Genomic DNA, 27,782 nt, shown 5'->3' on the forward strand with positions numbered 1-27,782 from the left:
AATGCTTAAAAATAAAAGTTTTCATGTCAAAATTAAAGCTTTCATGTCCATACATTATTTGGTATTGTAAGTCCCATCACGCAGCATGTTTTACAGTCATGCAGCGCAGTAACAAGCAGTGCAGAGCATCAGCAAGCAGTGCATTCTCCTGTGTGTGTTGCGCAGTGATGAGAAATCTCATGGCATGGCATTCTATTATTGTAGTACGATATCTCGTTCCATCAGTAATTGGTACTGAAAACAAATACAACTATAATTTCCATGTACACATTTGATGTAACTTAATGCATAAAATAACACATTTTACAGGATATGTAACATAGGTAGTAAAAGAAAATCATTAATTTAAAACATTTTTACTCAACAAAACAACAAATTAACAATAAAAACAAACAGAATGATTGAAATTGGACCGCTTTGGAATTAATATATGTCTTAAAATGAGAAAAAAAGGTCATCATTCATCATATGGTGTAAACATTGCAACTTGCAAATGTGTATGTTCAAAAGATCATTCTTGGTTGTTGCTTTGCTCTGGTAGAGACTAAGCTGCTGGCTATTTTTTACATGGGCAGGCTGTGCAAACTCTGCTCGCATTTTCATGCTTTCCACGTCGTCACTTTGCTGCTATTTGTTCAATTGATTAAACAGGGTTGTAGTCTTATCTTGTTTTTGACGAAACAACTTGGCTCAATGGTTTGATTTTCTTCACGTTGCTCTGGACGTACCGCCACACAAGCAGTGAAGGGAACTTGTTTGTAAAAAGAAGTTTCATCTTCAGGAGATGACACCTGTTTATTGACTCTTTCATTCATTGGCACATTGTTTACTTCGACTTGCAAACCAAAGTCAGACAGAAAAGTTGGACTCTGACTGGCAGCAGTAAATATCCTCCCTGTAGTTTACATGAGAGGTCCCCAACCTTTTTATCACCATGGACCGGTCAGCGCTTGCGATTTTTATTCTTATTTGCATATGCTAATATATACCACCAAAGGGAAATACATGGCACAAACAAAAATGCTAATGAGCTAAACGCATCCAAGGCAGCACTATAAAATATGCTGAAGATAAGAACGAACATTAGCTAGCATGTTATCTATGTCACAAATTGTTGGATCAACAAACAAACTAATTTTGGGCATATGATCATATATGATAAGATAAGATTAGATAAGACAAGAACCTGACAGAAGATAAGAGAATCCTTTATTTGTCCCAGTAGGGAAATTGCTTTGACAACAGCATTAGGGATAAAACAAGTGACGTGCCAGATAAGAATGATTACACAGACTATATATATATATATATATATATATATATATATATATATATATATATATATATATATATATATATTTATTTATTTATTTCGTGTTGTGATGTGGAATACTGTGTTTTTTCATCCCCTCTTTATAGTATTTTCACGGTTTTGCGACAAAAGCAACTGCCATGACCCTAGGGGGATGGCTGTATTTGTGGTGTTTTGTCTCCATCTGCAGGCGTTTTTAGGTAATTGCACTTATTTTCTGTTGCCGTCACATGACGAAGATTCTGGTCTGCTAAGTAACGGCCACTCTTGTTTAAAAATGGCGGAATGGTAAAACTTTGCTCTGTCGTGAGTGGTTACAAAACCATATTTATAGTGCATTTTACTGCTTAATTCAAACTTGAATGAGTTCGCCATGGGTCCCAAGATTGATAGTGATGTTAAAGGGAGAAGTAAGAAGATGATTTATATGGAAACGATGCTGGAGATAATCAAGAAATACGAAGCTAGCCTAACCTAGGCTACCCTTACAAGGGAATTTGGGCATAACAAGCGGCACTCAAAGGTAAAGAAATCCTTTCTATATTTTTATTTATAATGTTTTCTGATTGTATAGATGTATATTATATATAGGTAGCACTTACTATACTACTTTGGTACCAATGTTTAATATGTATGCACAATTTTGATGTTTTTACCTGGGGTTCTAAACGCATTAGCTATTTAACGTAGGTTTGGATTGCCCGCCATACGGTGAAGTTGCCTTACAAGCCCAACTGCGAAACGGATTAATCTTATAACACGGGGGCCCACTGTAACTGTAAGAGTTGTTATTGAGTTTCACGGCAGAAAAAAAAAAAAAAAAAAACAACTTACAGTCACTCGTAGGCCAGACTTCACAGAGACATAGTAAGTCACTGAGAGTGACTGCTCTCTACTGAAGCCACTTCGTCCTTCCTCACTACAAAATGTGACGTCTACAGCGGCCAGAGGTGGCAGTAAAAAACAAAAATCAAGCCAAACAAAGTACAAATGAATGAACTGATAAAGGATAAACTATATCAGTTCCAAAACCTAATTATTTCGGGTGCGTCCCATGTGGCCTGGTACGAGTTGATCCAGCGGTGATAAACGACCTCTGGTTTACATATTATCTTGATTGTTCAACATATACTCACCAGCCCTACTAATATTGGCCCTCGGAAGGTAATCTTCAAGGTCATGTCTGTCTCCCTATGCAGCCATGTATCAAATGAGCCAAAGCTCAGTACCAGTTCAAGGGTTGGGGACCATTGCTGTTTGAGATAAGTTGTAGAAAATGGATGGATAATACTGGTTTGAAGAATTTTTGAAATTTGGTATCAGACACGATAAAATCTACATTGTCGTATGTAGCTCATGTTGCCAATAATGATGGCTCTTTGTGACAAAGTTCCGTTTCTAAGGTGTCATCAGAACAACAATTTGCATTTCAGTTTGAATTTGTATGAAGGTAGCAACCTAACATAACCAAACAATGCTTTAGCAAAATATCAATTAGAGCGACTATTATAATATCTTAACGATAGGCAATAAACATAAATAAAATGAAAAGCAAATCAAAAGAAACCAGTGTGGTAGTGTGTCTCCTGCACACTGTGTGTAGTTACAAATCATTTTATTTTGGTAGCTTTGTATAGGAAACACTTGTCAATTTAGCTTGACTTTAACCTTGAGTTTTAATAAGATATGATGGGCCAACAAATTAACTAATGAATTTCAGAGACACAACTAAAACACAATACCGCCCAATGTAGTGGAAATACTGCATAAAATGTGATTTCTACAGTTAGTCTTCATTAGATTTACAAACATATAGAGCTCAACAAAAGACAGGCTGTGTTCTATGTCAACTGTTAAACCATATTGGGATGGAAGCAAGAGCATAGTTTTCCTCTGCATGACACATTCAAGGGCAACCAATTTGACAGTTTACTCTACTCTGTTTCCTTGGCAACTGAGGAGAAAGGTTTTATCATGCATGGATGTGTTTTCTTGAACATTAAGATTATAGCTCAACACAAGTAACTTGCAAGTTAGTCGTCGTGTGTTTTTTTTTCTTCTTGTTTTTAATCCATAATCATATGACAGTTTCCCCATGTGCATGTCTGCACATGTGCCTTTGTTATTATTGTCCTTACATACATACATTTTTGCAATAGTTTTGCAATTCAGTGACTGAATTTGACAATAACATTTCTAATTCTATGGAAGGTTTTTGGTTTGCCTTTTGTTTTTGTGCATGTTAATTCCAGAGACCTGAAGCAAGCATTTTTTTTAATTAAACAATAATATGACATTAATAACAATTGGTTTTCCTTTTATATACTCAGCAATTTTTTACATTCACACAGAGTGCAAACTGCACACTGATTTCCTTGTCTAGAAGCAAAGCTAAGTAAGTTTAAAAAATAATAGAATTAAAATAACTGCTTACCATCTAGGGTTGATACATTGTAGAGGATACTTGTAAAAATGTAGTTTTTAGGTTCAAGACATTGCATAAATAGTTTTAGTCATTTCATAAACTCTTTATTAAACCATCTTTCGCTTCAGAAGATGAGGGGTTTGTTCATAATGATTAAAGGCCATTTTTGTGGTAACTACTGTATTTCATATAATACATTTTTGTAATTTGTTTTATTTCATTTTTGTTTATTTATATAGGAGGGAATATCAATTAATCATCAGTAAGGAGATGATTTTTTAAACTTAGGATTGCTGTAAAAAGAAACATATAAAATGATGGATATTTTAAATATCTTCGTACTATATTATTATATTTTTAAACTTAGGCGTGACTCCTCACTGACGTTTGATGACGTACACGCTGTAATTAATTTCCGGTTCAGATTCATGAGATTTTTTTTCCCCATAGAAATATGCCTGCTATTTTACATTTCAATTTGATTTAGATTTGATTTACTTAATGTTCTTTGCTTTAACATGGTCCCAGCCAAATGCCTTTGAAAAGCAGAGTCAGCCCACTTGTGTGTGATCTTTACTCGGTCCATCGATCAATGAGGGCAGGAGTTGTAATCCACTTTCACCCAGAAATTCTAGTCCACTCCTCGATGGTCGTGCAGGGAGCCAATCTTGTGTCTTGTAGGAGTGCCCATGTCTTGTAAGTGCTCGTGAGTTGGTTGACGGATGGCCAGGCGAGTAGATTGAGAACAGTACACGTCATCACACTCAATCTCCAACTAAAGATCATACACAAGCGCAGCCAAAATAGAGAGAGAAAATGTGAAATGTCCTCCGCTGTCAGTTTGTTCTTGTATTGTTTATTGTTGGATTAAAGATATTCAAACTGACAAAATAAAGTCTATGGTAACGCTTACATGCATAGGTCCTTCCACAAAATGGTGTCATTTGAGTCCTCGGTAAAGTAAATGAAGGCACTGTTCAATCACAATCGACAACGAGTTTCATCTGTGTATGTGGCAAGAGCTGCAAAAATCCAGAGTCTGCCACCAGACCAAGATGAACCTCCATGCTCAGGTAGCTCAAGCATCAGGAATTCCACAACATCTACGCTGGTTTAAGGGAGCAAGTGGAAGAGATTTTATGATGACTTAGATGGTATCCTGGAAATGACCATAAACAATGGCAACCATGAGCATTAGCATCATGACTGAGTGATTTGGTTTAGTGCAAAAGTGAGCAACTATGAACCAGTACTCAAAAAAAAAAAAAAAAAAAAAACGCAGGCCAGGCAAGTTCACACAGCTGTGTCAGAAAGAACGAGCTTTGGAGACAGTTCAAATGGGTAAGGAAGGAGCAGAAGCCAGGGCTGGCAGAAATACAAGGTGTCCTCAGGAAAAAGCTGCTGATCCTCCGTAAGGCAGATGTGGACTAAAGAAGGAGCCAAAAGACGTGCTGCATTCTAGGCAAACCATTTTGTGGTTCACAAACAGCTGCTAGGACAGAAGCACATAGGCCATCTCACATGTGTTGCGGAGTGGAGATAGACATCTACAGTGATGCAGCCAGGTCGTAGGACCTCAGCCAATGCAGAGATTTGATCAAACCACCCTGCCAGTCACCAACTTCAACATCAATGTTCCTAGCGGGAAAGAAATCAGGACTAACTCAGCACCCGGTGTACCATGGTGTACCCTATTTGGTGTACAAGAGATGCCGCAAGCTGCTGCACCATCTGTGGAAGAGTGATCTTGAGGAGGGGTAAGGTCGCCCAGCCAAGGAGATCTGCAGAAGTAGGGACCAAAGAAGGAGAGTCAACCACCATCATGCAGTTCAGGACCAATGTCGAGGGAAAGTAATTCTTTAGTATTTTTTTCCCAATGCCTGCCAGACTTCCTCCTAAAGAACCAGTGCACCAACCCTTCAGTGCAGAAAGGGGGAAGCCCTGTGATACCAGGTTGCCTTGAACAGAGTTGAGTGGTGACTCAGCTGATCAGAGGTTTGAGAGGGAAGGAAATCCACACACCATACCTCACAAGCTAGAGGAGGTGGCACTGGAGAAGCGCTCTGTTGCATGCAACATTAAACCTCTCATTATGGACAACCTTTTATGTGAGGTTCACCTCGGGCATAGTCACATCTGCACTGCATAGACTGGAAAAAGCGATCATCACTGAATGCATGATTTCAGTAATCCTCTTCGCACTGGCTATGAGTATGCTGGTCAAATCTGCAGGGGTGAATTCAGGGGCCCTCAAACTCTCTTTGAAACATGTGAGCACCCATCAGATAATTTACGGACAATCTGACAGTTGCAACAGTCTCCCCCAGAATGTGCATGGATTCTCTGTGGAATGAAGAGGCTTACCACCTGGGCCCGCATGCGCTTCAAGCTCCTTAGTCCTTGAAGAGTGGTAAGGGGACTGACTGCTTCCACATCTCCAGAGGAAGCATCAATATCCCATTAAGTCACAGCGAAACCTGGTAAGAGTCTTAGGAAGACCTTAAAGAATGCCTAAAGAATGCCGCTACCTTTCGGGCAACCAACAAAGAGCTGGAGAGTTGGCTGACTAGAGTCGACAAGTCAGGACTCTCAGTGAAATTCAAGTCATGAGTATACTAGCATGGCCTCCTGCCTAGTATTCTAAAGACATTGTTAGTGTATGATTTTCCCATCACCACGGTTGATTGGGTTTAAGAAGAGGGTCAGCAGCTACATTCGCTGCTGGTTGGGGGAAACCTAGAAAGATAAGAAGTATTGCCCTCAATGGAAACAGAAACCAACTGACTCTTCCTGTCAACCTAACGAAGCACGAAACAAAGCGTTGGGAAGATGTTTCCTCGAGTGCTCTTGTAATACATTGGAATTTGAGTGTAAACTCCCCTTCCATTATTATGTTTGGTCAGCTACGCACGCCACTGTAGGTCGACGTCTCAGGGCCATTTACGAGGGCAACTCCGGCCCTCTGTGTTCAATTACTGCACAAGGTTTAATAATTAAAGATTAAAGTAAACTGGTGTTTTGCAGGAATCCTTTTATCAAGTATGTACTGTAAAGTATTGCCCATTAACCACGAAAAATGAAGGAACACTGCATTTTCCCCAAATGTTGAGAGAGGTGGGGGGCCAGTTAGCGAAATATGACAACACATTTACGTCTACATCAAATCGAAGTGGAAAAAAAAGTGGAATCAGATGACAAGGATATATATATATATATATATATATATATATATATATATATATATATATATATATATATATATATATATATATATATATATATTTTTTTTTTTTTTTTTCAAATGTGAAAATTGGGGGTGCTACTTCGGGGGTTTTAGTTATCACAGGGGGATTCTGGTCCATATTAACCACCAAAAACGACGGACGACTGTATTAGAGATGGCTATAATAGCAGCCCCAGTTGTTTCTCTAACAGCTGGCCGTCGAGAGCTACGCAGAGCTACTTGACAGTTATAACACACAAGTGTGAGGCACTCTTGGAGCAGGGCGGACAATAAGATACAGATGGAGTGCTACTATGGTAGCAGTCCTAGTGAGAGAGGATACATGCACAGCATATGGAAAGTATGGACTCTTCAGAACCCCACATCCACATTGAGCAAGAAACAGCTACCAACTTAGTGTTCAAATATCCGCAGTAGAACCTTGCTATTACAGTTGGAAATGGATGAAATAAATAAAATAAAATATCTGCACCTAAAGGCCCATCTCCATCAGCGTTATCTATCCTACTCTACTCTGCTCAATAAAATAAGTTTCTACTGAGAAATCTATCTAGTTCTATCCTACCCTATTTGTTTTTTTTCTGGTACCCACTGCATTGTGGTTCCCTAAAAAAAGTAGCCCATTTATAAAATGTGAGGCCATTTATTGGTTCGAGATGGATTTGAATATGCAGCACGTAAAATTAGAGAGGTAAAACAACCACCAGAGAGGAAAACGAATGAAAATGCTTTCGCTTCCACAACCTTCCATTGATGGACTTGAAGTCAATATTGAGTTGTGGTTGATGCAGTTTTACAAAACAGCCGTGATCCAAGCACCAACTTTAAGGTTTCCGCATACCCCATTGTTTTTTGTTATTATATTAACGCACACCGTTGCTGGTAAAATAATGTCACCATTAAGGTGAGAAGTGGCTCCCAGGGAGTGGCGGTGGGGTGGAGACGCAATGTCTTTTTGTATAGAGCGGAGTAGAGTAGCGCAGGGCTGAGTAGTGCAGGGTAGAAACCTTTGGTAGAAACATGACTAAATATGGATTTGAGGTGCCAGAATCAAGTCGGTTGAGAACAACCAGGCCAAGATCCTTTTGGGGCTTCCAGATCCAGAGTGACAAAGAGGTGATCGCCTGAAAGTGGTGGTGGACAAATAACAGAAGAAAGCACATGTGCTAGATTTAAAATGATAGCACTATCTAGAAAAGGAACATTAGAAGGTGATGAAATACCAAAGGCTAAAGGAAGAACGAGAGAAAAAATGGAGAGTAATGGCAAAAGTGCTGCCACTGGTGATCTGGGTTCCGGGATTGGTTAGCCCCAAGCTTGATGGTAGCCAACAGATACCAAGAACGACAACTGAAATCTCCGTGCAGTGCAAATTGGGTTAGGGGTTAGCAGCTAATAGCTAAGATCCTACACAGAACTCATAAGCTCCTTTGCCACTGGTTGAGGACCCGAGCTTGAAGGAGATACCACGCAGGTGGGCGAGGAAACACTTATTTGTTTATTTCTTTATTATACAGTATGCAGCACAGACCAAATGTTTGAACATGTTTTAACAATTTTCTCTAGTTAGCTGATTCTGGATCTTGCCATAATATCAGCAAATTGTAACAGTTGTTCAATAGTGCTGTGAGCCATTAATAAAGCAAAAAATTCCGGTAATTATCCCTGAAAAGGCACATAGTGACGTGAAAACCATTTCAGATGACTACGTTGAAGCTCATTGAGAAAATGATAAGAGTATGAACAGCAGTAATCAGAGCATAAGGTGGTTATTTTGAAGAAACTCAAATATAAAACTTGTTTTCTAGTAAATATGTAACAACATTTTGTCATTCATAATTTCGACGCCTTCAGTGAAAATCTACAGTACAAACAGGAAAATAAAGAAAATATATTGAATTAAAAGGTGTGTCCAAACATTTGGCCTGTACTTTAGGTATGTACTGACTTTGGACACAGGGGACTGGGGTTCAAATCATGGTCAGAGCTGATGGTAATTGCCAGTTGGCTCCTTAAATAAGACCCTTCATGCTATGTGCTGATTGCCAATACCGCAGATGAATGACAAATAAAGATAGCTCCCATGCCCCGGGTAGAGGACCAGAGCTTGAATAAAGGTGCCACCCAGGTGGGTGACGAAACAGTTTTTAGGGACATTTAGAAACAAACGTTTGACCGCATAGTCACCGATAGCTGAGAGGCTGCTATGTTGAGCAAGTCCCTGTCTTATGGCCTCGATTATAGTCATCCACACAGTCCCGAAAGAATTCATATGTGCATCATCAATAATGTAAGGCTTGCTGTATTGCTTGTATATATATGAGCAACACCACTCTTCCACTGCTTTTTGAGACTGACAGTTGTGAAGGTCAAGTGATTGAACAAATGATCATTTTCTTCTCACAGCGAACAGGATGAAAACCCATAAACAAATGACAGTGTGGAACATGGGGCTTTTTGGAGCTACGTTGCATCTGGGAACATGCTATCTGAAACAGGCCCGGAGCTAACTGGTGGCCAGCAGTGGCCGATCCCGCCCCCTTGTCTTTCTGGCCACACCCACAGCTCAGAGAAATGTTTTATTTATTATTTTGCTATTTTTACTTTAATATACTTTATTTTTCAAAACCCAGACTGTAAATCCCACCCGTGTTCACTCCTAAATGAGGTATTGTGACATCCTGACCACCACCACATGAAAAACCTCTGCCTTTCCAATGTTCATATCTCCACATAGAAGGGAAGCATTGCAGTACTATTATATAATTATACTATATTTGTTCATTATTTTCCAGTTTAGCTTTGTTTCTAAACAAGAAAATATATCTTGCCATTACACATTTAGGAAATCAAAACTGTTGAGAATTTAAACATGACAAAAAATGACAATTGTTTGTAATTTGGGATGGGATGAGATCTTGTGCGACGAGAAAGACACCAGAAGATTTCTCTTCCTTGCACAGCACGAGATCCTTTTAGACTTTTTTTTTTTTTTTTTGGTTTGCCAATGCGTTACACAGGAGAATGCACGCTTGCTACTGCTCTCAAAGTAAATCACGGTCAATTTTGGTGAGATTTGAAAATAAACATGACCATAGCGAAAAATAGTTGGACATGGATGCTTCTATTTTGACAGGAAGCCTCTTATTTTGAAGTTGTTCCTGAAAAGCATGACACGACAATGGCTGACTTTAAACCATACAACCTGTTCCTGAGTGAGAGTCACAAGTCGTGACCAGAGATGGGAAAATCAAATCCAGGAAGTAAAAACCCTGCCTCAGTTTGGCTTTAGTCACATGTGCTTTCAATTAACAGGTAAATTAACGAACTGAATTGACTGTCTAAATTGACTAAAGTCAGGGTTTTTAATTTATGGCCCTGGATTTCCCATCTCTGGTCGCGACTTGACACAAACAACACAACCTTGTTCTAAAAGCAGATTCAATCGCCAATTCAGAGTACTAAAAAAAACTACTTAATTACACTGACATTTTAGCGCACGATGCCTTTCGCCAGCCGGCATTTAGAGTAGCCTCTAGCATGAATTAGCCGCTAGCTAGCAGCACTCGAGTGCTATATATTGTCTTGCGAGAGCTGTGTGATTACCGTTCAAAGGCAGTTACAGTAAATGACTTTGTACTCATGGATACGCACAGCTTGACAGTTGCTGTTCATATGGATCAGTTTTTAACAAATCAGGCTGACTCGAATGTGTGATCTGTGATCTGGCGTGTCGTGGTGATATTTTTGTTTTCCAGTAGAAAAAAAGAATGGTAAGATATTGCCTGAAATGCCAACCATGGTTGTAAACACGTATTACTTTGCTTCAAACATCTACATCTACACATATTGAAATCAACTTTCTTCATACTTTAAAAGCAATCATAACTGCATACAAAAAGGTGCTGTACTTAAAAGTTAAAATCAGAAAGTTTAAAACAAATACAGTTAAAACCATTCAAAAACAAAACAAAAACTATGAACATAATATTTAAATTACTAAAATAATGCAGTCTCATGAGTGGTAAGAAAAAAAAAAGACACATTTTAAAATGGGCAGAGAGGGGCCTTACCTAATGTTTACATGGAGGTCATTCCAAAGAAAGCAACTGGCAATCAGGGAGAACCTCATTGCTCTTGAAGCATCTATATACCTGTAGTCTTTGATATCTCCAGTGTAGTGACGGATCTGATTAACTGCGACACTGGATCGGTGAGTAGGTATGGATCAGCTCAGACCGAAGACGCTGACAGTCTATAATGAACATCGGTGTGTCCATATGTAAACTTGGCACCAAAACTTGGTTTGGTGATCAATTTTGTACATGGATTTGCTAGCTCGTAACGTATTGGGAGGTCTGCTGACAAATGTCTGTCAGTCCCTTGTCAGAAGGAGTTTCAACTCTCACTTCACAATTAATTCTTACAATTTCAACCATGTTCTGAAGAAACATTGAGTCTGAGTGGACCATGTTGCGTTCCTGCATAGTTGAGGTGGCTGATCGGAGTTGTGGCTGTAAGGCGGCCGATGCCTGTTCCACAACAGCAGTAAGGAATGCCGGTGACCTGAAAAAGGACTTCTATCAGGCCTTTTTGACCAATAGGACTCTGAAGGAACCTCACAGACTAATCAAAATAAAAAGCAGCTTCAGCAGTTGTCAAGGATAAACTCATTATGGGATGAATTTGTAGAGGCCGTCGTTAATGATTTCCAGACGGCTTAGAGGAAATTGTGGTCCACCATCCGGCATCTCAAGAAACGGAAGCAGTGAACCATTACCACTGTACTTATTGGAGATGCACTGCTGACATCAACTTGGGACAGTTTGAGTCGGTACAGAAAATTCTCAGAAAACCTCCTCAATCCTAATGTCTTTCCGTGAGGAAGTGAAGTTTGAAGACTCTGAGGTGCGCTGTCCTATCACTGGGGTTGAAATCCAGGTAGTTAAGTTCCTCGGTGTTAAGTCCCGCTCAGCGTTCCTAAAGGCTCTGAGTGCTCTCAGGCTGTCCTGATCGACACACCTCCACAACATTGCATGCACATTATGGACAGTACCACTGGTTAGGATGGCAGGTCCCCCGTTTGAGATGGGGGCCGGAAGGTGTTTTCCAACGAGCTGAATCACACTCAGATTCCCTGGTAAGGTCTTGTGAGAGATTCTCGATAGGAGAGTCCATCAAAAAGTCTAATCTAAAGTTCAGGAGTGAGCAGTATAGTTTTTGCCTTTGCAGTGGAACAGTGGAGACTAGTTTTGCACTCTTGACAGGATCTGTTAGAGCGCATGGGAGTTCGCCCAACTGGTCCACATGTATTTTGTGGACTTAGAAAAGGCATTTGAGTCTTCTTTGGGAGTACGGGGTACCATACACCTTCATATGGGCTGTTCAGTCACTGTACCACAGATGTCAGGTTTGTTCGCATTGCCGACACTAAGTCAGATCCGTTCCCAGTGAGGATTGGATTCAGCCAAGGTTTAGTCACCAACTTTGTTCATAACTTTTATGGACATAATTTATAAGCGAAGACAAGACGATGAGGTGGTCCAGTTTGGTGACCACATCTTTGCTTTTTTGCTAAAGATGTGATACTCCTGACTTCGAGCTACGATGTCCAACTCTCACTGGAGTGATTCACCGCAGAGTGTTAAGCGGTTGGGAGGAAAATCAGCACCTCCAAATCTGAGACCATGACCTTCAGTTGAAAAAGAGTAGAGTGCTTTATTTGGATCTGGGATGAGATATTGCCCCAAAAGAAGATCATATATCTTAAGGTCCCCCCAAAAAAATCAATTTTCTAGTAATCCTAGAAAGTGAAGGCTAAGAGGCGAAATTAAAAGATTTCCAATTATTTGGAATAAGGTTGTATGATGTAGAATTATTTTGACTGTTTTGGAATCGTATATATTGACTTGGATTGATTTTTTTTTTTGTGTGTTTTTGATGAAACAAAGTCAAATATAGACAGTGGTAAAGTTACTGGGCGGCTCGGTGTCGCAGTGGTTATTACGTCTGCCTCACAGTTAAGGGACCCATGTTAATTGCCAGCTTGCTCCAGCCTTCCTAGGTGGAGTTTGTATGTTCTCCCCAAGCCCGCGTGGGTTCCCTCCGGGCACTCCGGCTTTTGAATTTTTGTTATGTGAGAATTTTTTGCTTCAATACTCCTTCCTCTTTTCAGCTTCTCCCTTCAGGCGTCACCACAGCAAATCATTTGCCTCAATCTAAGTATTTCTCCTGCATCCTCTTCTCATCAACTTCCTTCATGTCTTCTTTGACTACATCTATAAACCTCCTCTTTAGTCTTCCCCTCGGCCTCTTGCCTGGCAATTACTACCTATATTTTCTCTCCTCTGGATATGTCCGAATCACCTCTACCATGTGCTGTCCCTCTGATGTATTCATTCCTGACCCTATCAATCCTGGTCACTCTGCTTCTTTACTTATTTTCTAGGGTCAAATGCTCACTTTTGCCCATAGTCTAGCTTCAACTACTCTTACCCATAGCTTCATTGTATGGCTCATCAATTGTATTGCTCTATAAAGTAGCTACCACAAATCTGCACATCTCCCTTGTTTTTTAAAATAGGCACCAGTACGTTTCTCCATTCCTCATATATATTCTCACTATATAAGATCCTGTTAAACAACCCAGTCAGAAACGCTACTGCTACCTCTCAAGAACACTTCTATACCTCCACAGGTATATCATCAGGGCAGAGTGCCTTTCCACTTTTCATCCTCCCCATTGCCCTCCTTACTTCATCCTGTCTCATTAGACTTCTGTCATCAGTCCCTACATTTCCATCTCTATACTTGAGTACCTTGACCGCCTGCTTGTCCTTTGCATCTCTGTCTCTCTGCCTTGCCAACCCATATACAGTAGGTCAGTCTCATCCTCCTTATGTCTAACCTAGCACACAAGTCATCATAAGAACTTTTGTTTGGCCTTTGCCACCTCTACCTCTACGTTCACCGTACTTTGCACCTCCCTGTATTCCGGTCCACTCTCTTCGGTCCTATCTATGTCCCACTTCTTCTTTGCTAACCTATGTTTCTGTATTTATTCTTTATCCTCCTCATTCCACCACCAAGTCTGCTTATCAATTTTTCTTCCAGATGACACACCAAATTCTCCTACCTGTCCCTCCGATCACATTAGCTGTAGTTGTCCAGTCAATTGGAAGCACCTCCTGGCCATCCAGAGCCTGTCTCAACTCATTCCTAAAGGCCATACTACAGTCTTCCTTTTTTAGCTTCCATCATTTTGTCCTCTTCTCTGTCTCCGTATTCTTCATCTTCTTCACCCTCAACATCCTATGCTGCAAGGGTATTTTAAAAAATCCAATATGATAGGATGATGTTTTTTTTTTAATATGGAACAAAAAAAGTAGAAATTAGAAAGAAGAGATTTTTTTTTTAAATGTGTATTTTAATTGTGAAAATATTCAGGTAAATGAGTCACTGCCGACAAAAATGTAAATAGTCTTCAAAAAGTGAAAACTAAAAAAGTTTTATGAATGGGGTATTAAAAAAAGAAACGGAAAAAAAAACTGTTTTTCTCTTTATGGCAGATATTGTGCAGCCACTCCCAGTAACAACCCTGATACCTTGCTCAGTATGGCATTACATTTGAAATACACTTGCACACTCTTTGCATGACACTAGTGAAGGAGTGCCCAAGTCTGGTCCTCAAGAGTCGCTATCCAGCCTATTTCCTTTATGACCCTCCAACAATACACCTAATTCAAATGATCAGCTCATCAGCAATGTTTGCAGAAGCCTCAATATAGCCCCTTTCACACCGCAGGAACTTTATCACAAACTATATGATGTACCCTGGTAGTTTGTGTTCCCCTTATCGTTCAAACCGAAAAACATTCTGGGTCTGGAAGGTTCCCCCTAGTGTCTACCAGGACCTATCTAAGAACATAGTCTCGACTATGGTCTTCGGCTAACTACCTAGGTAGCTCATGGAGGTATTTACTAATGCTGATTGGTTGGTTGAACTTGTGGATTTGTTGTTTAGGTATCAGAAGTATTACGCGACTCTGAAATTGTTTTCACTGGCGCCAGTTTGATAGAGTATTTGGAAATAATGTAAGGAGAGATAATTGATAGGTGGATGATTGCTCTGGATCAGACTCGACTGAGTAGTTATGAGGAAGACATCTCAACGCCAATTTGCTTCAACAACGTGAAAGGTGAGCCGCTGGCGGAACACCCAACTTGAGCGAGAGCTTTTGTGATCCGAAGTTTTAAAAAATATTTTTAAAATACACGGAACAAAACACCAACTGAAGCAGATTTACGTCCCTGCGATCCGGATCAGCAACCCGCTTCAATTGGTGCTTAGTCCATGTATTCTTTTCATAGTTTTTTGATGTAAACAACATGCCAAGGGACACAAAAACGCCCGCCGAATGTGGTGAACGCGTCCGTTGGCAACCTCGTCTAATTGCCCAATTCTCGTTGTTGAAACAAACTGGCGTTTGCTGTCCTTGTCCCCCCCCAAATACTCACAAGCTGAGTGGCTGATGGAAGCGCTCACCGTCGCTTGTCTTCAGCGAGCGCTTCGGTGGCTTCCGGAATTCCCTCCACAAAGCAAAGCGCCAAAAACAGATCAAGCACCTACTGCTGCGGGCCCACATCTGACTGAAGCAGATTAAGGTCCCATCAATCGGGATCAGAAACCCGCCACAACTAGTGCCCAGTCAGTGGTGTGCACTCCCCTAAAAGCTCTGCATCTCAAATCACATGCCAGAAGGACACGGATGCGCTCACCCGCCGTTGGCGAGTGCCTCTGCGTGGCTTCCATGATGCAAGCCCCTGAAAAGAACATTCAGCGAGCATCAACTGCAGTGGACCCATGCCGGTCAATAGTTGTCAGTGCAGATGGTCCTTTTCACTGTGTACCTTTAGCAGGCATCCCGTCACAAAGCACTCGCTGGAAGTACAAAAGTGCTCGCTCTGCCAGTGACTTGTGGCTTTGTACATATATTTTACAGCTCTAAAAACATGTATTGGTTTGAGTATCACGCTAACAGAACTGCATATAAATAAAGAAAAAGCCCTGCATCAGTCCAATTTGAGTACATGACCTCGTCCGCTGTCGCTGGATGTCAACGCAAACTAGGGGACCACGAACCAGAAACTTCAGACCCAGAACCGCTGGGACCAGAAACTCAGAGTTCCTGAACCTTTTAATGTGAAAGGGGGCTGATGATCCTGATCATTTGAATTGTGTGTTGGAGGAGAGTTAGATGCAAAACGAATAGGGGCTCTTGCGAGTCGGACGTGGGCACCTCCACGTTAACATTTCGCACATGGAATAAAGCCTTCTTTTTGGGGTCAGGGTCATCAAGCACATCAAGCTTCCTGGAATGCCTGCCCTCACTGTTGAAAAAAAAATCCTAGAAAAAATTCTCTTGGATGAAAGATAGTTTTGCTTGGGTTTCTTCCTCCAGAAAATGGTGCAACATAAGCATAAGCATGTTCTGAGGCTGTTTTAAAGTTGTTCGCAGGATACAAATTCAAGTATGACAATATTGTTGAATCACACATTATACACGTAAGCAACATACTCTACAAATTGATACGTACGAATGTTATAATTAAGGTCTATTGTATACGATATATTTTTTTATTTTTTCATGATTAAAAGCTGGCTCACACCATGTCAACAACACAATAATTTATGATGTTCTAAAATCCTGATGAGTTTATCTCAAAACACTATGTCATTCCTAAAACCAGATAAAATCATCTGATCAGATAATGCACTAGTTTTGATTTTCTTCTTTTTTTTAACACTTTTTTTATGAATGTGGAGATGGTTCTGAAACTGTTACTCTTTGCCTTTTTCTGAAAGTCTGTATTTGACAAGGTGCAGTGAAGTAATCCAAACTGATTAGAATAAACATATTTCAACAAACACCACAGAATCATTTAAGTAACACAATTACGCCTAAAAGCATCTTTTTGAGGCTGTACATGTTTTTGATGGTCCTGTTTTCCTCCTTCCTTCTCCCTTCTTGGTCTCATAGGTCCCCTTACAAAGAAACACTCTGATGATTTAAGTGATAGTGACCACGCAGCAGATGAAGGTATTTCCATTTACTGCCAAAATAATTTGCATGAATTTAAAAAAGAAAAAAGCCAACCTTCACTCTTTAAATATTTTTATCTTGATTTTTCTAGAATTCTTGTTTTTTTTTTCATGTAAAATGCTCTTGTTTTCTTTTTTTGCAAAAGATTTTTTGGCTCGATGTATTTTACCCTTTTTCAGCTTTGTTTTCATGTCTACTATATCGTTCTTCAACACTGTGTATCTGGTCTTGTTCTTTCCTTAACACAAATTTATTAAATACACACGTCAACACCTAACTCAGAACATAATTTGCATGTTATACTTTCATTTTCATTTGAAATATCTTTAGTAACATTGTTTTTTTTTTTGGTTTTTTTTTTTTGCTTTAACTTGAACTAAGACTAAAGCTTGGGTTTTGAGTGACGGGTAAATGCTCTGTGCGCTAGTGAGACGTGCGGAATCTGGTCATCCTTTTGTACTCTGCCTTGCTTACTCCTGCAGGCAATATTCTCCCAGATGAAACGGGCAGTGAAAACCCCATGCAGAATACGAACAACTCTATAATAGAACAGAGAATCCAATTGTTGACAGCATGATAGTCTCTCGGGTCCAAACAAAGAGGAAGAGCTTTTACTGTGTTGGTTACTGCTTATAAAAAGAAGAAAAGTATATTCTTTGTTATTCATAGATCACGTCTCTTTGATGCCCTTTTTCACATTTACGTCACTAATTCTTACTCTTTTTAATTGGCTATCTGTCTTTCCCAAGCCAGCTTGTCTTGTTTCTGAGTTCTTCATAGCATTTTGATAGTGGTGGTTTTTACAAGGTGAATCACACAAACACAAATGGTCTCTTGCCTTGTTTTTCCATGCGGAAATGTCCATGTAGTTAAAAATTTGGCTTATTCAAATGCCACATAGAGATGCATCGTTGATGAAATTACATTATTTCACCAGATGGAGCCATGCAAAGCTCACAGATGTATCAAGCATCAATCAAGCATATCTTATTTGCTTGCCGATTTTGGAATGTCAAATGTTAGAAGAGACTTGATCAAGTAAGACTGTTCAATCGTATCCCAAATATATTTACAGCTGATAGACTTACAAGTAGGGTATTTGCAATAACATGGAAATTTGGTCAAATATAAAAGGCAAACGCAAAAGACTTTTGAATGTAAACAAATAAATCATTACATTACATTATCTAATACAAAAAGATGTCACCAAACACTAACTAAGGGAGTGCAATGTTAAAACACCAGCATGGGGAAGACTGACTAACTGCAAGTCAAATCACAAATTGAATTAGCAAAAAGACATGTTGAACACAAGTTGGGGGCTAAGAACGATGCTTGAGCTGCCGCTGTCAAAGTCAACAATGCCAGCTCTCATTTATTAGAGGTCTTTTAAATTTGGTTGTGGTACTCTTGGTCAAGTAATGAAGGTCCCGTTGCTGCAGCGTCTGCCAATCCACACAGTCCACTTGCTGCAAAGAGCCTTCTTACAGGGAGCGCGCTCACTCCCTTGCACACAAAACATGGCGGTCAGGGCTTAAACACACTGACCAAAGACTGGGGTCTTCCGGGAGACACAGATTAAAAGAAAGGCTAGTCAGGGCCCTGGCAGTGGAAGTAAGCAACCATCGAGGGATCCAGAATCAGACAAAAAGGCAACCAAGACCGCCTCTCGGGGACATTTTACTAAATGATGAAGCGAATGACCCTCCTCAGAGAATAATAGACCGTGGTCAAGTCCAGAAAGATTTGGAGACCAGGGACAATGAGAAATGGGTATGGGTAGCAGCAGGCCAGAAGGGGGCTGGTAAGAGTGTGTGTATTGGTTGAAAACAGAGCAGGCCCTGATGAAGTTGCGGTTGGCCCTTTTCAGGGCGGACCACAGAAGCGCTGGTGGAGGATGTCAGTGGTCTGTATCACTCCTGGATGGCAGATCAGTTTTGAAGAATGTGCCTGTTGCACAACCTCTAAATGGAGTGCATCAGCAATGAACAGACAGTTAGGGCATTGCTTCTCAAATAGTGGGGTGGGACCCCCTTGGGGGGGTCCAGGGGGGGCGTGGATGGCCCCAGGGAAAAGGCTTTGGTTTTTGTCATGTGAATTGTAATTGCAATAAAATCAGAATTTCCATCGTTTGTTTTTGTAGTTTCAGGCTCATTGATTATTCTTTCTGTTTTAGATTAAGATGTAACCTGTATAAAAGCTGTAAAAAAATGATGAACACTTGTTGAAAGTTGCTTTATATTCCTTTTTTCTTTAGCTAATGTTAAAAAGAATACAGGTTTAGGTATACTAATATCATTTCTATAGATAATAATCTTATTTATAGTTAGCGCGGCGAGTGGGGAGGGGCGCGAAAAGTATTCTCTTTCCTGGGGGGGTGCTTGGCAAAATATAATTGAGAAGCACTGCGTTAGGGCAACATGCATTTGGCCTGAGTTGCTGTCTAGCTAGCAGTCTTAACCATCTGCTCAACATCACAGGTCAATGTGACGATCACACAAAGAGAAAGCAGGATAGGATCAGGTTCACTATTTGGGCTATTCTGCTTGAATTATCTGGACAAGTCATCTGGTTTGATATTGCTGAACCCCAGATGGCAAAAGAGGGGAAAGTTGAATCTTCTGCAGAATAGTGATATCGGGCTTACTGTGAGTTGGGTCTCTTAGCCGTATGGATATACACCAGGTTCTTGTGGTCTTTTCACACATGAAATGAGACCTGGGTCTCTCAAGGTTTTTTTTAGAAAAAAAAGGATGATGCCATCAAGATACACGAAAACCAACTGAACTGGTTAAGCATGTCCCACACAATGTCATTGACCGGGTCTTGCAAAAAGTCTGGCTTGCCAAAACGGCAGTAACTACCAAATATTGATAGTGCTAAATTGGAGTGTTAAACGCCATCTTCCACTCATCTTCTTCACAGATCCTTACCAAATCATAGGTATTGTGAAAGTCATGGTGGGTTAAGTCTGAGGCACCTTGAAAAAGCTCAAGACCATAAGTCATCAGGCGGGGAGGGTATTGGTGCTTTATGACAGTGGTCCCTAACCTTTTGATCACCGCGGCCCAGTCAACGCCGTAGATTTAGACTGCGGACCGGGGGGGTGGGGGGCTGAGGGACTGCTTTAAAAACCACCTCACAAACGTATGGACGGGGCTCTCTGTCGCTGTTATACTTTTTGTCCACATTTTTATCGCGCGAGGAGAGGGGAGGGGATTGGAGCGAGCTTGCTGTGCACTTTACGGTAGATCAGGAAAGAAGAGCATTGCTGAGAACTTTCACTTTTCTGGGATGTGACAGAGCCAATATTTTCACCGACAGCACCTTTGATCTTTGCAGCAATACTCGCCAGCAAAAAATAAAACTTTCTATGTCGCAATCAAGTGGCCGAGACTGTGTTAAATATTGTGCTGACAATGCTGCGCTATCGTGAGCTTAGCACAGTAACTCCGGTTCAACAGCTGTTAAGTGAAGCAAACGCTGCACATACTAGTTGTCCCAAGTTCTCGCTTCCGCCTTTCGACAAGCCAGGTGAGGGCTCTTGCTTGGCTCTGTTTTGTATTGAAAGTTCAGCTGGCCGTGTTGGATCACTTCCAGTGACCGCAAAGCGGCCACCATGATTCATTCCTGCCCCCCTGCGTGAGCCATTGAATGTTCCCTAAGTTGATTGGCTGTGGCGACTCGAAACGCGGAAAAAGTAAATAAAAAATTACTTCACGCAAAAGGCGAAATTTCGCTTCTCGTGACCGCGCGCAGCCATTTGTGTCTCTCCATTTGCTTCCATCGCGTCGCCCGACGTGCCTTCGCGCCCAGTCACGCGAACTCCATTAAACTAAATAGTCTCCAAAACATTATTTCGGGTGCAGCCCACGCGGCCCGGTACCAGTTGATCCACGGACAGGGGGTTGGGGACCACTGCTTTGTGACATTAAAGGCCTTGATAGTCTGAGAGTATTGTCCTTCTTCCTACAAAAAAAAAACAAAAACAACTCCAGTCTGAGAATTTGCTCCCAAGAAGTCATAATTGGGCAGGGATTTGGCTCAGACCTCAGTGAAAACCAGGCAAAGGTCGTGGTACCCGGGCTTGACCCATGAGGCGTCCGACTACGCTGGCAAATCCGTGCTGGACTTACAAACAGATGTCCATCTGAGGCAAGAGCGATAAGAGGCTTGTCCCCAACCAAGAACGGCTGATAATCTGATACCAATGATGAGTGACCAATGCAGCTCAGAAACAATCTAATAAATGAATAGCTCCTCTTTTGCACTGATATCACTAAACTGTGTATCACTGTTAAGTAAACACCATACTAACGAAAATGCACAGCTTAGTCAAACTGCAGTAACATATTCACTCAACTTACTTGCAGTACTCATTATTGCTTCTACTGTCACTGACGCAGGAAAGAATAAAATGACCCAGGCAGGTTAGTCTCATTTACTGATCTCTAACTATGGTATGAGATCTGCTTTTTTGTTTGTTTGTTTTTTCTTTTTGTTTGTTTTAGCTTGTTGACCCCGGAAGTGCACACAGAAGAATTCATTGCCTGTCAAGCCAGTATTATCGTCAGTATTGTTGCCTGCATTATAGTCAGCCTAACATTTTGAGAAGCCCAGTCAATGCTTCAAAACAAATTTTAACAATAACAATACAATTACAAGTAATGTTTGACATGAACGGACTTGGCACACTTTTATTTGGTGGTTACGATCTACTACTTGATCGTTTTTTTTCTCCCCATGTTAACAATACAGTGTAGTTTTGAAGTCACATTCACAACATGAATGACCACATCATATTGTTAATTTTAACTCCAATGACGTTTTGTTGTTGGGCTGTGGGCTCTTAGATATGTCGCAAATGTTTCTACCACATACATACATAGATACATTTTCTAAAGCAACTTACCCTCACTATGGTTGCTGGCTTGCTATTGCCTACCCCAGCTATTTCAGGCAGTAGGCGGGGTACACCTTGAACTTGTTTCAGGCCAGCTAAATGTACACAAGGATGAACAACTATTCACATACCCAAAAACATGTAGGGAACACTTGGAGGGTCTTTCCTAGCTTACATCTATCCATCCATCCATTTTCTAGAGCCGTTTATCCACACAGGGGTCGCATGCTTGCTGACGCCAATCTCAGCTGGCTTTGGGCAGTTGGTGGGGAACATCCTGAACTGGTTGCCAGCCAATCGCAGGGCACACAGAGACGAACAACCATTCACGCACTCAATCACACCTAAGGACAATTTAGTATGTCAAATTCACCTGCCATGAATGTTTTTGGAGGGTGGGAGGAAGCCGGAGTGCCCGGAAAGAAGCCACGCGGGCTCGGGGAAAACATGCAAAGTCCACACAGGAGGGCCGGAGTCAGGTGGATTTGAACCAGGACCTTTGAACTGTGACGTGGATGTGCTATTCACTGCACCCTTTGCTAGCTTCCTAGCATATATTTAAATCAAAATATCTTGGTGCAATGTACAACTGGGCAGGCTCATTAGACATTTTGAAATCCCACAAAAAAATCTGATCCTGCCCAGGAGTTTTAATCCACTTCTGCCCTCATTGGTTGATGTCTCGCTCGGAGCCAATCACGTGTCTCTTAGGATTGCTTGTGAGCTGATTGACTAGTTGCCTCGCAAGTCTTGTCCAAGCTGTTTGCTACAGTTCCTCCAGTCACTATCTCTGGGTGAATTTCACATATGAGTGACAAGGCGCGACTGAAGCAGAACAATGAGGATGAAAGAGAGCTTTGGGAAGAAGTTACAAATACCGTTGTAATAAAATGATAATTCGAATGTAAACTCTGCTTCCCTATTTTCGTGTTTGGTCGGCAAAAAAAAGGAATTTGGGCTCTTGGGCAAGACCCTTCATACTATGGGCCTATACATCGGAAGGGTGACAATAATAATGATGGTCATATTGGCTCGAACGTCGGCCAGGCCAAAAGGTTCTGACCTATCTGTGAGGGAACCAGGACACACTGGTGAGACATGGGATACTGGAACAGGAGTAGGTGCAAGGCAGGTATGTCGCAGGATGAAGAATAAGGCACTGATGGAGTGCTACTATGGTAGTAACCCAGGGGGAAAAGATACATGAACAGAATGTTGGAGGCATGGACATCCACATTGAGCATCCACATTGGAGGCATCCCACATTCACATTGAGCAAAAAACAGCTTAGGGCTCAGTGACCATACATTAGAAATAGGAAGTTGCTCTCACAATTGGTGATGGATGAAGTACAATATGCTTCATCCATGGTACAAAGATGTTATGACAAGAGCAAGGGCACAATGTAATTTGGGGGTGGTTTCACCATCACAAGCCCCACAAGCAGAAAAGCTCAATACAACCACAATTTTCCTGAGAGATAACTCCGTTACATCCTGGAGCGGAACTCAACTTCCACCTGTTAAGAAAGTACCATCAGAATCACAACTGAATAAATGTCAACACAGCATTGATAGGTATCTCTACCAAGAACAAGCCTTGAAATAAGCAGGTTCGCATCACTGTTTGTGTTGTAAATTTGGACAACTTTCTTAAATTATATAATGACACAATTGGCTTGTATCAGAGTCACATGTCTGGGGTTTGTAAAAGATTGTTTTTAAAAATCTGCGCCAAAATCCCTAAACATTTACGTTTACGCATAAGGAATGGATGGATTGATGTAATTCCACACCATCTGCTGCCTTCCCACTCAGAATACTGTATATATTAAACTTACATGTAGGACTGTACATGTGACTGTACGGGGGGGAGTCCAGACTTTGCAGTCCTTGGAGGGTGTGCTGGAGAGCGGGTAATGATTGTGAGACCTGGAGGGACATGATTGGGAGAAAAATCGCCCCCCCAGCTGTTGTCAAACTGAAGAAGGAATCTTTTTGGGCCTTTTTGGCCTGTAGGACTCCACAGATAGCTGACAGGTTACTGAAACGTCTTCTATCTTTGTCGCTGAAGTCAACGAGTTGGTCAAAAAACTCCTTGATGGCAAGGCCCCAGGGGTGAATGAGATCCGCCCGGAACTCCTAAAGGCTCTTGATGTTGTTGCCCTGATTGACACGCATCTACAACATCGCGTGTACATTGACGACAGTTCCTCTGGATTGGTAGGGGTGGTGGTACCCCTTTTTTAAGAAGGGGGGACCGGAGAGTTGTTCCAACAAAAGAGGGATCACACTCCCCAGCCTCCCCGGTAAGGCCTATTTAGGTGTGCTGGAGACGAGGTTCCATCAGGAAGTTGTATCTCAGTTTCAGGAGGCACATAGTGGTTTTCGTCCAGGCCATGGAACAGTGCACCAACTCTATACTCTCGGCTGGATCCTTGAACTTGCCCAACCAGTCTAAATATGTTTTATGGACTTGGAGAAGGCGTTTGTGTCCCTTGGGGAGTTCTATGTATCTCTTATCTCCTCAGAAGTAACTCTTGTTCTCTCGCACTCGCATCCTGCTCTCTTGCCATCCCCACATCTTGCAGAAGCATCTGCAAATCGTGGTCGCGCTGTTCCCAGTTCCCAGCTGTTACTCTTCTGCATCAGTCTGGATCATCTTCCTGATGACGGCTGAGTATCCACTCTGCTTTTTCTTTTCTCTAGACAAAATCAATTTGCAGCAGTGTTATACCAGGGAGCAAAAAAAAAAATGGAAACTCACTGCTGGCAATGCAGTCGACGAATCACCAACAATGAAGTAAAACAAATGTTTGTAATCTTTGAATGTATGTTTAGCATTGTTGTTAGCCCTTAGCAGTTGAAAATTAATCCAGTGTTACCACCTTAGCTTACGGTTACCTATACAATCCCGTGTAGCAATGTTAAAACAGGGAAAATAAAATGAAATGGAAACTCAACACTGGCAATGCAGTCAAGGATTTACAAACAATGAAGTAAAATAATTCTTTGTAATCTTCAAACGTATGGTTAGCATTGTTCTTAGCCCCCAACAATTGCAAATGAATAGCATTTTTCTAACTTACAACTGGCAATGCAGTCGAGGATTTGCAATGCATTCGGTCCGAGGTCCCAGCCTTGGCAGCCAGACTTTGACCGTAATTGCTGTCCATCAAGTTGAACCACTTCCACACCTTCCTCTGTTTACCCAATTGGCTGTTATAGTCTCTAAGAAAAAGGTAGTCGCTCTTCAGCTTTTCTTTTTTATTTTTCGAAGCATTGAACTGAGAACCTATAAAAATCTTGCACCTCCTTTTTTTTGGCAAATGATTAGCTCATCAGCAAACTCTGCTGGAGCTTGAAAATGATCCTAATCAGGACACCGGCACTGAGGAATGGAGTTTAACGCATATCCATAGGTCTCAAACTCCAGTCCTTGAAGGTTGCAATCCTGCATGTTTACGGTACTGCTCTCTAAAATACATTTTGCCGTGCTGGTAAGGGCATTAACACAGACTTTTTGAGTACACAATTCAGTACAGTTAATACATAAATTTCCGTGACACTTCACTGCCTTTTTGGCTTTGCCAAACCCCCTCTCTGTGATGAAGCGTGCTGCGGTGCCCAAGTCAGAAGTAGCTTGGCTATTCGATTGGACACGCGGTGTTTACACCGTATTCCATGACATTCTTCTATGTGCTGTTCTAGAGTTGTGTTTTAATGTTCTATCAAAAGCTGTGTGTTGTATTTTTCTGAGGTTCTAATCATGTCCCTCGCCCTCACACCATTTAATGAAACATTTATAATCCACTTTTTTGTTCTCATCCCTCACTTCACAACGCTCATGTAATGATTCGACAGGTCTTGCTGTTCTCCCTCTGTTGGGCAGCATTATTTATGTTTCATGAACGGGTTTTACCTCTTCAATTTAATCTTGTTGCTCTATACTTTGTGTTTGTGCGATGACAATAAAAGCCATTACGTTTCATTTCAATAAATGATTTTGTAGACTTCCATCATAAGTTTGGAATTAAAATTCCTCTTTTTCTGGATTTCCACCCATTGTCTTTTTCCTGCTCAATCTTTAGACATAAGGGAAAGCGGAAGTCCCAAGCCAGTGATGGTCTTCATCCACGGTGGATCCTACATGGAAGGAACTGGTAACCTGTTTGATGGCAGTGTCCTGGCCAGCTATGGGAATGTGATCGTCATCACTGTCAATTACCGGTTGGGTGTTCTAGGTAAGGATACAATCATATTGAAGCGTTAGTAAAGAGACACTTACATGTGACTGCATGCAAAATTTATGGGGTTGCTGCAAATAAATGATCTTCCATTTGCCACTACAAACACATAAATGGGATGTCTTGCACCACACACTCAACTGAACAGGCCTCAAAGTACAATGAATTGTATGCGCATGCATATTCCAGAAGTTAAATTGACTTGGAGGTTCTGATACATCCCAACAGGTTCACAATGAGATATACCTATCTGTATGCACAACTAGTACAGAGTTGTACTATTACCAATGACCGCTTTAACCACTCGGTATGACGTAGCAACTTCATTGTGTGGGTCTGGTAAAACCATGATAAAAACAAAGATTATCTTTATAGACTTGAGCTTAATCACAGTACCAATCTGGGACCACCACAGTAGTTCTAAACCCATCACACAGAGTAATGACGCTAAAATTAGCCATATCTGCCACGTTTTACATCCATGCATAAGCAAATACATTAACTCATGTTTAAGCAAAAAAACATTTTGGGCAAAGACATCTCGTGTGGATGGAAAACTCTAACCTTCGGGTCCTGCAGTAGCAAACCTACCACGTCTGGGCTGTGGTCATTCAACAACACTTTGATCATCCCACTGCCGCAAACTCGGGTCTACCCACAAACAGTCCCAGGGGCCAAGAAAGGGTGCCTTGAACCAAATGTTGCCAATTGATTGTAGATTAGTTATAAGTGGGAGAGCAGATTGGAACCCACGAGCCAGTTTATGAGATGACAGAAGACCACGAGCTACAATTTGTTTGATAAAACACCCATAAGTACACAGGGGCAGTGTGCAGCACGGAATAACACAGTAAAGCATTATATAGTGCAAATTGAAAAAATTGAGTGGTCCCCAATGTGTAATAAAGGGTTACCCACCTGCTGTTATTTATCAACCATGTATCGGTTAAACTCATCAGCTCTTCTTTTTTCCCCTCATAACAATGTGCTGCTTACTCTTGTGTGTGCCAGTCCCATTTGAGTCATCTTTGTGCTACACCAATGAGTCGAATAAAATATGACCTATCATAATGAAAAACTGCTGCAAAGCAAGAAGATAGCAATGACAATAACTAGTCCCCCTCCAGAGATTCCTCTAAACCTGGTACACACTGTCCAAGATGGAACCAAGTCATTCCTTTCCCCTTGAGGCAGAAAGCATTAGAGGTCTGATCGATAAATTTGTAGGGCCTCCTCTAATGCAGAGCTTTCATTTCCTTTTGAACATCTTCAAATAGACTCATTGCGCTGTGAAGACGTCAGCATGTTCACTCTCGTTTAACTTGTCTCCCATCTGTTTGGAAAACATTTGGAGAAGACGGTTGAAAGCCTCATACAGTAGTAAGGCTTGTACCTGAGTTTCCTTCTTTAGTCATTGCCGCTGCCAAAGGACCCTGAAATTACTGTCCTCTGTTGAGCTTTAATGGGGTGAACTGTGTCTACGAGTTCACCGTACTTTGAATTCACATGAGTGCCAGAGGAAGTCCACTCACCCATGTCAATTTGGTTC

The 27,782-nt window shown here is 41.2% G+C and overlaps 1 protein-coding gene and 1 pseudogene across 4 annotated transcripts in view; one reads left to right on the top strand and one right to left on the bottom strand.

Annotated features, from left to right (window-relative positions):
- The window catches only part of nlgn1 (neuroligin 1), a 71,240-nt gene that overhangs the window by 23,271 nt on the left and 20,187 nt on the right, over nucleotides 1–27,782 (top strand). For 2 of the 4 annotated variants that reach the window (XM_088424980.1, XM_088424981.1), the window contains 2 exons: nucleotides 17,022–17,081; nucleotides 26,078–26,230. In XM_088424980.1, coding sequence (XP_088281106.1) covers nucleotides 17,022–17,081; nucleotides 26,078–26,230 — 213 coding nt within the window. The remainder of the gene's footprint in view (nucleotides 1–17,021; nucleotides 17,082–26,077; nucleotides 26,231–27,782) is intronic. The other 2 variants (XM_088424982.1, XM_088424983.1) reach the window with 1 other exon arrangement.
- Nucleotides 13,665–14,291, bottom strand: LOC148417459 (uncharacterized; annotated as a pseudogene).

Source organism: Hippichthys cyanospilos, chromosome 10 (genome assembly GCF_059441005.1).
Source record: "Hippichthys cyanospilos isolate Australia breed blue-spotted pipefish chromosome 10, RoL_Hcya_1.0, whole genome shotgun sequence".
In the NCBI taxonomy this organism is placed as follows: Eukaryota; Metazoa; Chordata; class Actinopteri; order Syngnathiformes; family Syngnathidae; genus Hippichthys; species Hippichthys cyanospilos.